The 15,493-nt window shown below is 45.4% G+C and overlaps 1 protein-coding gene across 4 annotated transcripts in view; it reads left to right on the top strand.

Moving 5' to 3' along the window:
* TNRC6B (trinucleotide repeat containing adaptor 6B) overlaps nt 1-15,493 on the top strand; it is a 295,987-nt gene that overhangs the window by 244,065 nt on the left and 36,429 nt on the right. For all 4 annotated transcript variants that reach the window (XM_062202813.1, XM_062202815.1, XM_062202814.1 and 1 more), the window contains 3 exons: nt 743-891; nt 5,886-6,011; nt 15,086-15,217. In XM_062202813.1, the coding sequence (XP_062058797.1) occupies nt 743-891; nt 5,886-6,011; nt 15,086-15,217 (407 nt within the window). The remainder of the gene's footprint in view (nt 1-742; nt 892-5,885; nt 6,012-15,085; nt 15,218-15,493) is intronic.

The following is a 15,493-nucleotide window of genomic DNA, read 5'->3' as shown; positions in this document are numbered from 1 at the left end:
AATAAATAATTTTCTGGTCACCAGAAGAGGTAAACTAATTGTCTCTAAAAACAAAATCAAATTAAGAAGAAAAGAAAGCAATGCCTGGCTAGTAAGGGAAAGAGGTAGGATAATCTTTGGTCTATGATATTTTTTAACATGAGAAAACATAAAACCTAAACTCCCTGGGCATTGATGATGTCAGCATGGAATAATAGCAAATGACGGTGCTGTGAGGGGGGGGCGGGGACAGTCAGTGCACCTGGTAATGACAGTGCTGTGAGGGGGGGTGGGGGGGTGGACAGTCAACGCACCTGGTAATAACGGCGGTGTGAGGCGGGGGGCAGTCAGTGCACCCGGAAATTGCGTTGTGCGGGGATGTGGACATGCCATGCTTTCTGTTCAGCTCTTCCATGCTGTCTTAAGATGACAGCTGTACCTCTTTGATCTTTTTATCCCCTGGAACTATGTGTTACAGTCTCAAGCATTTGTCATCAAACACATCAGTGAATTTCCTCAGCCATATTTTTTTGCCGGGTTACCCTAAGACTGTCTTCCAGTCTTCCATGGAAAACAAGACACAACAGATCCATGTTTTGTTTTGTGTATTTTAGAGGACCCACGTGTTCCAGGGACAAAACACCAGGAGAGCGCGTCCAGTCTTAGCCCCAGAGAACAAAAATTGTTTAGATGAATAGTGGCTGAGACAGGTCACTCTTGGCCATGATCTCGATTTCTTCACTCTATTTATGCTACTTTTCAGGAAGCCTTTCAGATAAGAAATTTGATGTGGACAAGCGAGCAATGAATCTCGGGGATTTTAATGATATCATGAGGAAGGATCGATCTGGGTTCCGTCCACCTAATTCCAAAGACATGGGAACCACAGATAGTGGGCCTTATTTTGAGAAGGTGAGTTGAATCTTTTACTTAAGATAATCATTCATGAGAACTGCTTTGTTTCCCACTTGTGCTTTGATAACACTGGTTCTGGAAGAAGTATACAATTACATAGAAGTAAATGAGCAAAACACAGACGTCTCCTGCATTAAAGTGATGACATGGAAACAGTTGCTGTTCCAGGTGACTAGGCAGGAGTTAGAGTGGTTTGTTTCAGCACGGGAGTACTGTGAAGAAGGCAATCGCCGTTTGAAAGACCTGGGAAGTTCGGTGGAGGGAAGATGACTTGACAATTTGTAGCAGGGGAAATGCGCTCTCAGAAAATGCAAAAGAAATTTTAGGGAGAGATTTACTTTGCCTTGTTTTCTCTGCTGCTATGCAGCCGCTAATTAAATTGGATTCTGTGCAAATGATCCTGCTCTCCTGAGGCCTTGCCTTCTGGATTTGAGAAAACTCCTGTTAATATTCCCCATTTCCCTAGTCGTCTGTATGTAGTTACAGTGGTACTTCTCTGGTTCTTAAATACCTGATTTAACAAGTAATTTATACCTGTTGGTTTTGATTTTACTGTTTCTAAGGGAAGAGGTTATTCCTCGATTCAGAACACCGATTTGCAGCGCTCTTGGTCTTGAGGAAGTAGTTAAAACCAAAATCTTTAGATCTGGCACAGTTTTGACAGCATTGCTCTGGTCCAGACAGCAGTATACTCACAAGAAGAGACCCTGGCTCCGCTTCCACAGCCACATGGAGTCATCAGTATTAGATGCATAAAAATACAGTGTCTGGCAATTTTTGTCTTAGTGCAATGGACAGACCGTGTGAGTAACTTCGAGGATGAGGAAAATCTGTGTCAAAGAGGACGGCAGATGGTGTCTGTCAGGCCAAGTGTGATGGTAACCAGCTCCCAGCTCCAGCCTGGGTTGTTGCTAATACACTCTAACTTTGTTTATTCCTCGTGTTTCTCTCTTTCCCCGCTTGCATTCTGTTGCTTCACTAACCAACACTCATTGTGATTGGCTCACTCCTACTACTTTTCAGCTGACTTTGCCTTTCTCCAATCAAGATGGGTGCCTTGGGGATGAGGCTCCCTGCTCTCCCTTCTCCCCTTCTCCCAGCTACAAGCTGTCTCCCTCTGGTTCCACACTACCCAACGTCAGCCTTGGAGCAATCGGCACAGGGCTCAACCCCCAAAACTTCGCTGCTAGACAAGTAAGGAGGCCTCTCAAATTTGTGACTGCTGGGCTTTGGCCTCGCCTTGGCCCTGGTCTGCAGTTTATTGCATCATTTGTCTGTCTTGGGAAATCTGTTGATTACTGAATGCACAGAATAATTAGGTGTAGGTTTCAGATTGTTCAGCCCATAGAACCCATCTCTCTTCATGTTTCTTGACATAGATTTTATTTTAATCCTGTTTATTTTGTCTTCTCATTTTTGGTCATAAGTTAACATTAATAAATTAACTGACTTAGGAAATTGTTAAAGAGGCTACAGAGATACCTTAAGTGATCTGATTGAGCAATGCATTTGCTGTTTTTAACATTAGACTGGATGATAGATAAATACTTTGAAAGTCTTTTGAATTTCATGACCCTACTAGTTTTTTAAAAATCAGCAAAACCGATGAGGTTAAGCATTTGAGGGTTACTGCATCTTAAAATCTGGTATTTAAGCTTAAAAATACAATAATTCCCCCAGAGAGGGGTAACTTTAATAGCTGCTGAAGCTTTGAGAAGAGTGGATGTTGCTCTCAGACACGGTGGGGCTTTACTGGCCCTCAGCAGCCCCTTTCCTAGGATTGGGCTGAGCGGCGCTCCAGGGAAGGGCTATGCAATAGAAGGGAAACCCGCAGCGCGGGAAGGATGATGCCTCCTCACTTTCACAGGCCTGGGGGCCACAGCAGGGCTCCGTCGGGCACTGCACAGTCTGGTGTAGTTTGTGTGGAGAACATTGGGATTAGTGGAGCCATAATTCCTTTGCAGCTCTAACTTCAGCAGTGACTTTTCCCGTCCATAGTTGATCATTTGCTTGTCACCGTAACCTTTACCTCAGGGTCTCAGGGAAGGACATGAGTTACACTACGTGAAAGCCTTAGTTGTGTCCATCTCTCTCCACATGAGGATAACTCCACAGTGCAGCTGTGCACAGGCTCTCCCTGGGCGTTTCTAGTTGTTGCCTGAGCACACGATAAAATGCAGCTTTCTTATATCCCTGTGTCCAGACTGGGTAACTCTGGATTGGGAGCTCCAGGTAAATTTTGCTTTCTTCCTTTATATCTCACTGTTTTTCTTAGAATGTTTCCACAGAGGACATGGGTGTGTGTTAATTATCTAAACTGGAAAGAAACAATGACATCTGTCTTCTGGGGGCTGTTTTATTTTGGGGCAAGGTATAGAAAATATAAAATCATTTTTTAACACCATGGTTCTGCAATGGCATGATCAGGAAAAGCTACTAGTACACAACCTTGATGCACAGACCAGTCATAATAGTGAGGCATTGAACTCTGAGAGAGTCCACACTTGTTTTTGATCTTTGGATTGCAGTGAAGATAATTGTGAAGTGGAACACACGTCCTGCCCAGATAGAGACTTGTTTTTTAGACTGTTTTCATACACAGTTAATATACTTCATAATTTAAAAACAAAATTTTAAACTTTTATTCTTCAGAGTATTTCAGTCAGCTTTGTAGTTCCTTTTTCAGAGCCTTGCCTGAGTGAAACAGTACAGCTATGAGCAGCTCACCGGTGAAGACTCGGCTCATCATAAAAGCTCACATACGACTGGGACACTTTAACAGTAGCCTCTGAACTCCACATTAGCATGTATACAAGTTTTCAGTTACCATTTTCCCAGTTTCTAAATATTTTTTAAAAGGCTGGATCAGACTGCCTCCACATATCTCGCTACCTAAAGCTGTGTCTGAGCCAAGAAAGTGAACAGCTTGTGATGTGCCTTGTCCTAGAGTACAGAGAAGACATTTTCTGATAGATTGCTGTTGACTTTCCTATACTATCACCCATTCAGATGTAGCAAAGTGCTTGGTATGGCCTTAGAGACCCCGGATAATGGAAACCCTCACACCTTTGGCAGGGGAGGGTGGAATCTGGCCTACTGGAAAGAGAAACCAGGGCTTGGTTTTACAAAAACTCTTAAAAGAAATTCTTTTGAATATTTCTTTTTCAAAAGAGAGACTGAAATTAATACAGTTATGTATTTGCCAAAGCATTGATTCTGGCAAGGACTTCAGCTACCAGCAGCTCCGACATCCAAGGACCATGTAAATAACTGGCATTTGACAGCAGGGCCATTCCTCTGTTAGTAAGTGTGAGAAAGAGCTTAGGAGAATATTTTGTATGAAATACATGGTTCCTGTTTTCTTTGGCTTGATCAGTAGCCAAGCAACCGCTGACTGCCACGTCTAAGAAGACTCAGAGTTGAGCAGTTCTACCTTAGAGTGACAGTTTGATTGCCAGGCAAAAGCAGTAGGGAGACTAGGAGTTTAGAATTAAATAAAGGTTTTCTTATGTCTAAACAACCTTTTGGATGTTATGAAATTCATAGTGGATCTTTTTCTTTTGTAAGTTACACAAATTTTAATTGCCATTTCTGCTTTATGTTTATAATCATTCTTATTTTTGATGTTCCTAAGTTTATTAATTTCCCTATAGCAGTTCCTTAATCTATTTTTGAATCATTAAGCCATCACAATATGTTTAGAGTTCTAGAACTTAATGAAGCCATTATAAAATTCTTTAAAAGCTACCTCAATCGCCATGGTTCAAGGAATCAGAGGAAGGTGGTGACTTCAGCTTATTTAGAGCATACATACTTGGTGCAAACAGGTGCAGAGACTCAGGGGGCTCTTTCAAGTGTGTGAGATTTGAAATTGGTGGGTCTTTGACGTTTGCAAATGATGTACTCATCCTACAGACCAGGGCTTCACTGAGTTCTGGGGATGCAGAGAACTCGAGCAGGCAATAGGGTTTGGTGACGGGTTCCATTGACGCTTTAGCGTTTGGGTAACACAGAGGCGGGCTCAGTTAATTTCAATGTGAAAGCATGAAGAAGCTTTCTCAGGAAGACATCCTTGAGGAAGCTGACCTCTGAGCAGGGCCTCACTGAGACGAAATAAGGGCTGTGCGGAGATGAACCCCACGCAGCATCAAGTTAGCAAATGTGATTCCCTTGCCGGAGGATTCTCATGGCTAGAAACAAGTCAGAAGGGAAGGCTTGCCGTCAGCCCAGCTCTGCAGCGGTGAGTGATGTGCAGTGGCTGAGTGCTCCATGAGGGGCTCCTCCAGGAATAAGAGGACGGTTTACTTTTAGCTAGACTGGTGTTCATAGGATAGAATGAGAAGTTACAGGTGAGTAACGTTTGTTTGGTATCCCTGTAATGATCTTTACTTTTTCCCTTTCCTTTTTATGTCCCCATGTGAATGATTCATATTTTCTCATCTGGTACAGGAAGGGTCAGGAAAGGGTGTGGAGATCTGGAGTAAGTCCTCATGGCTCTGGGGGCACTGTTGGGTGTCGTGATTCTGAGGTTGAGCCAGCCAGTGCAGAGAGGCAGGGTCATAGTGGCGATCTGTAGTCTGTGTTGTTCTTGAGCCGCATCCTTACTCAGGTGCCTCTCAGGAAGAGTCTCAGTGGAAACATTTGAGAATAAATGTGGTAAATGGAATCTTAAAATAAAGGGTGTAGTTGGAATCAGTGTTACATTGCCTGTACGTGTTCATCACAGAACAGGGACTGCAGTGCTGCCTCTAACACTGGATTAAACGGAACCCTCTCAGCACAGAGCTTCTCGGGTTGCACAAATGGCCGTGTTGTGCCCGTGACTGGGTCTCAGTAGTTGCCCGAGCGTTCCACGATGAGCACTTCTGAGTGAGCAAGTCCTGTGGCTCCATGAGACACAGTGCATGATTCGTCTGGGAGATAGGAAGCAGGACTGTTTCTTACTTGCCTCACGTGCACAGGAGCCCTCACTGCCGCTGTTCGGTTTGCAGGGCGGTAATCACGGCTTGTTTGGAAACAGCACAGCACAATCGAGAGGTCTGCACACACCAGTGCAGCCACTGAATTCTTCTCCTGGTCTCCGGGCGCAAGTGCCTCCCCAGTTTATTTCTCCCCAGGTAAGCAGCTTAAATGTCCACAACTCAGAACAAAAGATGGCACAGTGGTTAGCAGCTGTTAGCTGACTGGTTTTTATTGACAGAGACACAGTACAGTTTCTAATCAAAATTGTGGAAAATTGAGATGCCAAGGATCACAATTTTTAGAACAAAATGTCAAAGATCTGATTTTTTATTGCCTCTTGTATATAAAAAAGTAGATGTTTTTACATGAAAATCCTTATTCTTTTTAGATCTCTTTTCTAATACCATATTGATGTAATTGCATGTAATTAAAACTGCTTTATAAATTGTGGATAGTACTCGAGGGTTCATACCACAGGTAAAGAGGAGAATTACTAGATTCTGGGTTACTCTGGGAGCTGAGCAGGGACCCAAATACTTGAGCCATCACCCTCTGCCTCCCAGGGTGCGCTGGAGGATTTGGAAGGCAGCTGGAATTACAAGGAGAGCTGGGACTTGAACCCTGGTACTCCTGTGTGGGATGTAGGTATTTTAACCACTAACACCTGCACCCAGAACAATTTTGAAAGTGGAATTTTTAGGAAAACACAGTTAACTCTGTGAGACTTTGGTTCAGTAAATCTCCTAAGCACAACACCTGCTTTACTTCATAAACAAAAAGTGCCTGTGTCCCCCCCTGGGTCCCCTCTGGGTCCCCTGGGCCCCCCGTGTCCCCCCTCTGTGTCCCCCCTGTGTCCCCACACCAGCCACAAATGTTATATCCATTTAAACTACTTTGTAGGGGCAATCATTAGTAAATGTCAACAGAGAAAGAAGACTGAGAAACTCATTTTAAAAAATCATTTATTTTATTTATTTGAAAGGCAGAGTTATAGAGAGATCTTCCATCTGCTGGTTCACTGCCAAATGACCACAATGGCCAGGACTGGGTCAGGCCAAAGCCAGGAGCTTTATTCCCGTCTCCCACAGGGGTGCAGAAGCCCCAAGGACTTGGGCCATCTTCTGCTGCTTTCACCGGGGCATTAGCAGGCAGCTGGATTGGAAGTAGAACAACTGAGACTCGAACCTGCACCCATATGGGATTCCAGCATTGCAGACAGTGGCTTAACCCATTACGTCACAGTGCCAGCCCCTAAGTTTTCTGATAAATAAATGTCCCAGGGGCTGGCGCTGTGGTGTAGCAGGTAAAGCTGCCGCCTGCAGTGCCAGCATCCCATATGGGCGCCAGTTCAAGTCCGGCTGCTCCACTTCCAATGCAGCTCTCTGCTATGGCCTGGGAAAGCAGTGGAAGATGGCCCAAGTGCTTGGGCCCTTGAACCTGTGTGGGAAGACCCAGAGGAAGCTTCTGACTCCTGGCTTCAGATCAGCACAGCTCCAACCATTGTGGCCAACTGGGGAGTGAACCAGAGGATGGAAGACCTCTCTTTCTCTCTCTGCCTCTCCTTCTCTCTCTGTGTAGCTCTTCCAAATAAATAAATAAATCTTTAAAGAAATAAATACATAAAAAATAAATAAATGTCCCAGGCTTTGGATCTACAGTTGCCTTTTTCCTCCAGTTACTCAGATTCAGAAAGTTGCAGTTTCTGGCAAGCTGTTGTCTCACCTTTAAATTGCTGTCATTTTGCACCTGCAATGCTTCATTGACTGCCATATTGATTGTAACAGGATCTTCACTTTCTCCAGCCCAGCTGGAGATTGAAGGGCTTTTAACCCAGAATAATTAACTCCCTGCAGCAGGAATGTGCAAAACCTGTGCCTAATTACTCTATGTCAGGTATGAGCAGCCATTTGGCAGGAGTCTCATGGTGCTTCTCCCAGGTCCTTTTGTGTTCTTGGGAGGAGGATGGCATCACTGATTGAGGAAGGGGGAAGCTGAGCAGGGCCTGTTAGAAAGGCCCAGGTAGTGTGGCTTCCATAGTCTCCCAGACTGTCAGTCTGTGGACATAAGAGATGATGCCATTTAAATACTGTAGGATTGCCTAGTTGTCAGCATTCCTGTTCTTGTCTGTAGTCTTTCTCTATCGATCTTTTTGATTTGTTGTCCTACCCCACTGGCAGACCTCTCTGCCATGTTAGCCATAAACCTTTAAAAAATTATTTTTTATTCATTTGAAAGGCAGAGAGAGAGAAAGAAAGAAAGAAAAGGATCTGTCATCCACTGGTTCACTCGCTGGACCAAGCCAAAACCAGGAGCCAAGAACTCCATCCTGGTCTCCCCACACGGCATAAGCAGGGAGCTGGATTGGAAGTGGAGCAACTAGGGATTGAACTGGTACTCCCTTGTGGGATGCCGGCATTGGAGGAGACAGCCTAACTGTTGAGTCACAGTACTGGCTTCTAACAGTCTATCTGTAAACAGTGTGTTTCATATTTCATTTGTTTGCACTTTATATAATGAAAGTATATGGCCACTCCCTCCCCTTTGTGTAACTTAACGTTATAAATAAGATTTTCCCATGTTGATTGGGTGGTTTTGTTCATATACCTATTTCTACTACTGACATTTTATTGTTTCTAGATTTTTGCTGTTAGGAGCAATTCTGCTCTGAATATTTGTGTTTGTCTTCCACAGTGAGTTTCTGTAGGGTACTATTGCATCACACACATGTTTTACTCTGAATGGTAGCTTCATTAGCTCGTTTTTTAAAACATTTTTAAAAATATTTATGTATGTCTTTGAATGGCAGAGCTACAGAGGAGAGAGAGAGAGCTCTTCCACCCACTGGTTCACTCCCCAAATGGCCACAATGGCTGAAGCAGGGCCAATCTGAAGCCAGGAGCTTCTTCAGGGTCTCCCATATGGGTGCAGGGCCCCAAGGACTTGGGCCATTTTCTGCTGATTTCCCAGGCGCATTAGCAGAGAGCTGGATCAGAAGTGGAGCAGCCAGGACTTGAACTGGCGCCCATATGAGATGCCAGTGCCACAGACCGTGTCTTTACCCACTGCACCACAAGGCCTGCCTCATTAGCTCATTTTGAGTAGAAGGAATGCTGGTACTTGAAAAGGGGTGGCAGCCATTCCCAAGATGAAAGGAAAGTGGGTTGATCAGAGAGTAGCTGATTTGTTTTTTAATATTTATTTATTTATTTGAAAGAGAGGAGAGGCAGAGAGAAGGAAGTCTTCTGTCTGATGGTTCACTCCCCAGATGGCCGCAATGGCCAGAGTTGTGCTGATCTGAAGCCAGGAGCTTCTTCTAGGTCTCCCACATGGGTGCAGGGGCCCAAGGACTTGGGCCATCCTCCTCTGCTTTCCCAGGCCACAGCAGAGAGCTGGACTGGAAGAGGAGCAGCCAGGACCAGAACCGGCGCCCATTTGGGATTCCAGCGCTTCAGGCCAGGGTGTTAACACACTGCGCCACTGTGCTGGCCCCAGCTGATTTGTTTAGTAGAGCTTTTTTTCTGCCTGCCTGCCTGCCTGCTCCCATCCTCTGGTTAGCTCTTCAAATGCCTGCAACAGCCAGCACTGGGTCACATTACAGCCAGGAACCAGAGATCAGTTCAGGCCCCAAGCAATGATTATGCACTTGTGTCACAATACCTGCCCCTAAGAATCTCAACTTTTTAATCAATAAAAGGGGTCAGGCATTAGGCTCAGAGGTTGATGTTGTTTGGTACTTCGCATCCCATATCAAAGTGCCTGAGTTCAAGACATACCTTGATTCCCATTCTAGCTTGGGGTGCTAATGCACACCCTGAGAGGCAATAGCTCAGGTACATGGGTCCCTGTCCCCGACCATGGCAGATACAGATTAAGTTCACGGCTCCTGCTTTTGACCTGGCCCAGCCGTGGCTTTGGGAGCGTTTGGAGAGTAAACCAGCAGTTGGAAGATTCCTCTTTATCCCTGTCTCTCTGCCTTTCAAACAAATGGCAATAAATAATTTTGTAAACTAAGAGTTTCGCTGAGGATGAGGCATATGATTTCACAGGTCATTGAGTGGGATAGGACTCTGTTTTGGAAAATGATTCTGATAGCATAGGATAGATCTGCATTGCACCCTGCACAAAAAGAAAACAAGCAAACTCTTCCTACAGTGAGTTTAGAATTACCGTGTCAGGGACAATATGTTAGGTCCCGCCAGTGACCACTGGGGTGAATGCGAAGGAGAAGTGAGGGGTTATTGTTTGGGGATGCTGTGGAGGGTGTGTGTGTCATGCTGGCATAAAATAGGTGCAGGGGCCAGATGCCGCTCCCATTGTGCTCTCATCTGCTTGTCATCAGCAATTCAGAAAATCAAACAAGGTTTTAAATTGGTTCATGCCAGTCAGCATGTCCTAGAGGATAGTCGGGAAGCAGCTGGGGAAAGACGGCTTCCAACCAGAACATTTTCCAAAGTGAGAGAACCATGAGTTGAGTGACCCTGAGACCTTGAAAGAAAATGCATTGGTAAGCCACGTAGCAGAGACCGTGGCCCCAAAGTAGGAGGAAAGAGGAACTTGACCCTGACCGTGATGCTGAAGAAAGGTGGCAGGAAGAGTCAGTGGGGGAAGCTTTCTCGTGAGCTCAGATTCCAGAGGAGCATGTTCAGAAGATGGAGAACAAGGTGAAAGCAAGGTCAAATGTGTGGGAGAGGTGTTTTGTGGTATTGGAACACAAACAAGGCTGAGGCTTGCCAAAAACATGAGGCAAAAAGAAAAGAACCTTCCCTGGGTGGGTTGGTGCAGTTTTGACATCTAGGAAAGGAATCCTTGCTTTAGGTTAATTGTCTAATGCTAAAACTTACTAATTCTATATCAGAAAAAGAATTTGTGACAAGAATTTCAGTGCCCTGTCCAGGACCTTCAGTGGAAGCTGAGGGTTTTCAGGGGGAGTTTGATAATGACAACCCTTTTTTCCTGCCCAAAATCCTAATTTCTGACATAAAAGGGAAGGCATATTGGGACCAAAATATCCCTTTACTAACAACAAAATGAATGCTGCAGAATGCTTCTTCCTAATACAGACTTCCAAACAACCCCACCTAGCTGGAAGGGCGCCGTGTACGCCTCTGTTTACGCTGCCTGCAGGAAGTGGCGTGCAACCCTGAGTGGTGTGCTGAAGGCAGATGTCCCTCTGGGTTTAGTCCCAATCAGAAATGAGAGGAAAGAACCCTTCCCCCACAAGGAAGTGAGGACAGCAAAGAAGTTTTCAACAGTTAAAAAAAATTTTTTTTAAGAAATTTATGGGGACTGGCATTGTGGTGTGGTAGGTAGATTTACTGCTTTTGATGCCAGCATCTTGTATGGGCACTGGTTTGAGTCCTGGCTGCTCCACTTCGGATCCAGCTCGCTGCTGTTGGCCTGGGGAAAGCAGTGGAAGATGGCCCAAGTGCTTGGACCCCTGCACCCACGTGGGAGACCTGGAAGAGAAACTCCTGACTCCTGGCTTCCGATCTAGCCTAGTCCTGGCCATCATTGCTATCTAGGGAGTGAACTCTGTCTCTTTCTCCCTCTTTCTCTTGTTTCTCCCTCTTTATCTCTCTGTAACTTTGACTTTATAGTAAATAAATCTTTAAAAAAATTTTTTGAAAAAAGGAATTTATTTACTTGGGAAACAGCGTCCATCTGCTTTTCAGTCCCTTGGGGTTGGCAGGTTTCCATGTGGGTAGCAGGAACCCAAATATTTGAGCCATCACTGCTGCCTCCCCTGGGTCTACATTGTTAGGAACCCAGAGTCAGGAGCTGGAGCCAGGAATCAAACCGAGGTACTTACATGTGAACTTGGGCCTCTTACCTGCCAGGCTGACTGCCTGTTCCCTTGAATAATTTCTGAAAGGGAGAAACGAGGAACCTAGCCTAAAGGGTTATGTGCTTGAGCCAGCTTTGAAAATCATTGCTGGTTTTAGTTTGCTAGCAAGTTTTAACTCATTCCCTTCATTGGTTGGCATAAATATTGATTACAGGAACAATAGAGTTGTCGTATCTCACTTTTAACAGGCCATTTGACAAACCATCTTTTTTATTTGAATCAGAAGAATACAGGCTAAATGCTAACACAGTTGAGTGAGGGACTGGTACTGTGATGCAGTGGGTTCAGCCATCACCTACAATGCTGGCATCCTACATGAGTGGTTCAAGTCCCCGATGCTCTACTTTCTTGCTAATGCACCTGAGAAGGAGCAGAAGACGGCCCAAGTGCTTGGGCCTCTCCCATGTGGGAGACCCTGATAGAGTTCCAGGCTCCGGCTTTGGTCCGGTCCAGCCCCAGCTGGTGTGGCCATTTGGAGAATGAACCAGCAGATAAAAGATATCTTTCTCTCTCTGTACAGTTGAAGTAGTGATAGGACACCCCGCCCCCAGCCTGGGAACTTTCAGGTTGAAGGGAAGTTTTTAGAGGTACAGGCCTAGATTACCCTCAACTTGGTCATGTTTGTTGTTCTCGTCAAGGAACACAAACTGGAGATGTGTGGGGTGACAGAATGGAAAAGAACTTCTTGAGGTCACTGTTCTGTTACATGAAGGTTGACTCGTGCAGTAGGCATTTATCATGGACCTACTATGTACCCTGAACATAAAGAAAAATATAAGGTTCTTAGCTTGAGCCAAAAAATAAATTAATAAAGTTTTAAAACCAGCTACATGAGTTAAATATTACACGAGGGTGCAAAGCATTAAAAAACACTAGCTTTGGCCTGTGCTGTGGCTCACTTGGCTAATCCTCCGCCTGCAGCGCCAGCACTCTGGGTTCTAGTCCCAGTTGGGGCGCTGGATTCTGTCCCGGTTGCCCCTCTTCCAGTCCAGCTCTCTGCTGTGGCCAGGGAGTGCAGTGGAGGATGGCCCAAGTGCTTGGGCCCTGCACCCCATGGGAGACCAGGAAGAAGCACCTGGCTCCTGGCTTCGGATTGGCGCAGTGCGCCGGCCATAGCAGCCATTTGTGGGGTGAACCAACAGAAAGGAAGACCTTTCTCTCTCTCTCTCTCTCACTCACTCTCTCACTGTCAAGGAAAAAAACAAAAAAACAAAAAACAAAAACACTAGCTTTTGGGCCAGGGTTGTGGCATAGTGGAGTAAAGCCACCACCTGCAATGCCAGTGTGTGGGCGCTGGTTTCTGTCCTGGATGCTCCACTTCCAATCCAACTCCCTGTTAGTGGCCTGGGAAAAGCAGTGGAAGATGGTCCAAGTGGGAAACCCGAATGAAGCTTCTGGCTCCTTATAGCCATCTGGTGAGTGAACTAGCAGATGGAAGATCTCTCTCTCTCTCTCTCTCTCTCTCTCTCTCTCTCTCTCCGTAAATCTGACTTGCAAATAAGTAAATAAATCTTTTTAAAAATACTATAGATTTTAATTGACATTAACTCTGTGAGTGAATTCCGTTAGATGTAACCACCAGGGAAACAGATCTCGGCCATTGTTAACAGAACTTGACTTTGATAGAATGGGTAAGGGATAGTCAGATCTGGCAGTCTGAGACTGTCCTGGGCTCCACATTGAGAGGCAGAATGGAATACAGGAAAAAGAAATGGCCATGTTTATCCTGAAGAGAGGTGCTCGGGAAGTGTGGTCACTGTCCCTGAAGAACCAGTCTGTGAGACAGCAAGAACGTTTGCGGAGTGTGTTTCTACGCCTTTGACATGGGTTAGCTGGAAATCCTCAGACAACCCACTGAGGTTCACATGATTATCTTTCTGGTTACGGAGACGGAGATGCGGTAGATGAGTTACATGCTAGGTCGCATGCTGAGAAATAGCAGGGAAGGGTACAAGCCAAGCAGTCTGCCTCTGGCACTGAGGCCTCCGCCCACGTGCTGCTGTGGCTCCTGGAAGAGGGGCCGCGTTTGTTCTCAGTGGCCCTGTGAAAGTGCAGGGAAACTCAGGTCAGCTGGCTGCAAGCTTCTTTGCTGAGAGCCCAAAGGTAGGAGGGACTCCTTTCTCCCTCAGCAGAGCTTCCTGGAGCCTTGTCCCCTCTCTGCCTAAAACCAGGCAGAAGGAACCAGCCAGACAGCTGGCCTTCCCGGCTCTTCTCTGTAGCCTCTGAGACTCGAGTGTGAGCTGTGGAAACCCCGGCTTCTCTCTCTTTACAAGTCACTTTTTCCTGTTGGCATAACAGAAGTACTGTGCTTTCTGGAGAGCACTTAATTTATTAGCTTTGTGCATCTTGGCATATATATATATATATGTATATGTATATATATTTAAGTATTTATTTTATATATTTGAAAGAGTTACAGAGAGAGGTAGAGACAGAGAGAGGTCTTCATCCACTGGTTCACTCCCCAGATGGCCGCAATGGCTGTAGCTGCACCGATCCAGAGCCAGGAGCCAGGAGCTTCTTCCGGGTCTCCCATGTGGGTGCAGGGGCCCAAGCACTTAGGCCATCTTCTACTGCTCTCCCAGGCCATAGCAGAGAGCTGGATCAGAAGAGGAGCAGCCAGGACTAGAACCGGCATGCCAGCACTTCAGGCCAGGGCTTTAACCCACTGCACCACAACCGGCCTTGCATTTTGGTATATTTTGTTTTATGGCACATTCCCAGTAATAATTTCTCATACAAAAGCCATATTGTCATCAGCATTTTTTTCTCAGAGATTTTTTTCTTCCTGATTTCCTGATAATTGATCATTTTCATTGTGGAAATGCACAGTCTAAGAAGAGAATTAAAAGCTGTTATAATATCTTTATATCTTTGCTCAGAGGGGCCTGCACTGTGGCACAGAGGGTAAGGCTGCCACCTTCAGTGCCAGCATCCCATATGGACACAGGTTCAATTCCTGGCTACTCCACTTCTAATCCAGCTCTCTGCTATGGCTTGGGAAAGCAATGGAAGTTGGCTCAAGTCCTTGGGCCCTGCCCCCTCCATGGGAGACCTGGAAGAAGCTCCTGGCTCCTGGTTTTGGATTGGCCTAGCTCTGGCCGTCACAGCCATTTGGCGAGTGAACCAGTGGATGGAAGACTTCTCTCTTTCTCTCCCTGCCTCTGCCTCTCTGTAGCTCTACCTTTTGAATAAATAAATAAATCTTTAAAAAATATATATTTTTGCTCAGAGACAATCATAGTATGAAGTATGCCGTAAGTATTTTTCAGTGGAAAAATTGACATTTGTTTTAGATTTATCATTTACAGGGGAAAAATATTTTATTTTGATCAATTCTAAAAGCTACTTTTTTATTTTATTTTATTTTTATTTTTCGGCCAGGTGTCTGCCTCAATGCTTAAGCAGTTTCCCAACAGTGGCCTGAATCCAGGTCTTTTCAATGTGGGGCCCCAGTTATCTCCTCAACAAATTGCCATGCTGAGCCAGCTTCCACAGATTCCCCAGTTCCAGTTGGTAAGTAGATTTTCTTGGGATAGCTTAACAGGCAGCTTGGTTTTTCTTTCTCTAGCTTTGATTTCCTTCATCTGTCTTTGTCATCTTTTATGCCTGAAGGGCCACTAGTTCACACTTGGCTGCAAACCACTGAGTCTGATTAAATGTTGATAAGTCAGCTCAGCTGGAGGTGAACTAGCCCAGAGAGGAACTCGATGGGACTTCCGGTGCTGGTCCTTGTAGTTCTGCAGCCCTTGTGTGCACTTTGATGCTCTCAACGCCGCCGTCTCAGGAAGC

This window comes from Lepus europaeus, chromosome 10 (genome assembly GCF_033115175.1).
Source record: "Lepus europaeus isolate LE1 chromosome 10, mLepTim1.pri, whole genome shotgun sequence".
Lineage (NCBI taxonomy): Eukaryota > Metazoa > Chordata > Mammalia > Lagomorpha > Leporidae > Lepus > Lepus europaeus.
The sequence above is the reverse complement of the archived record's forward strand: the minus strand, read 5'-3'. Positions and strand labels throughout refer to the sequence as shown.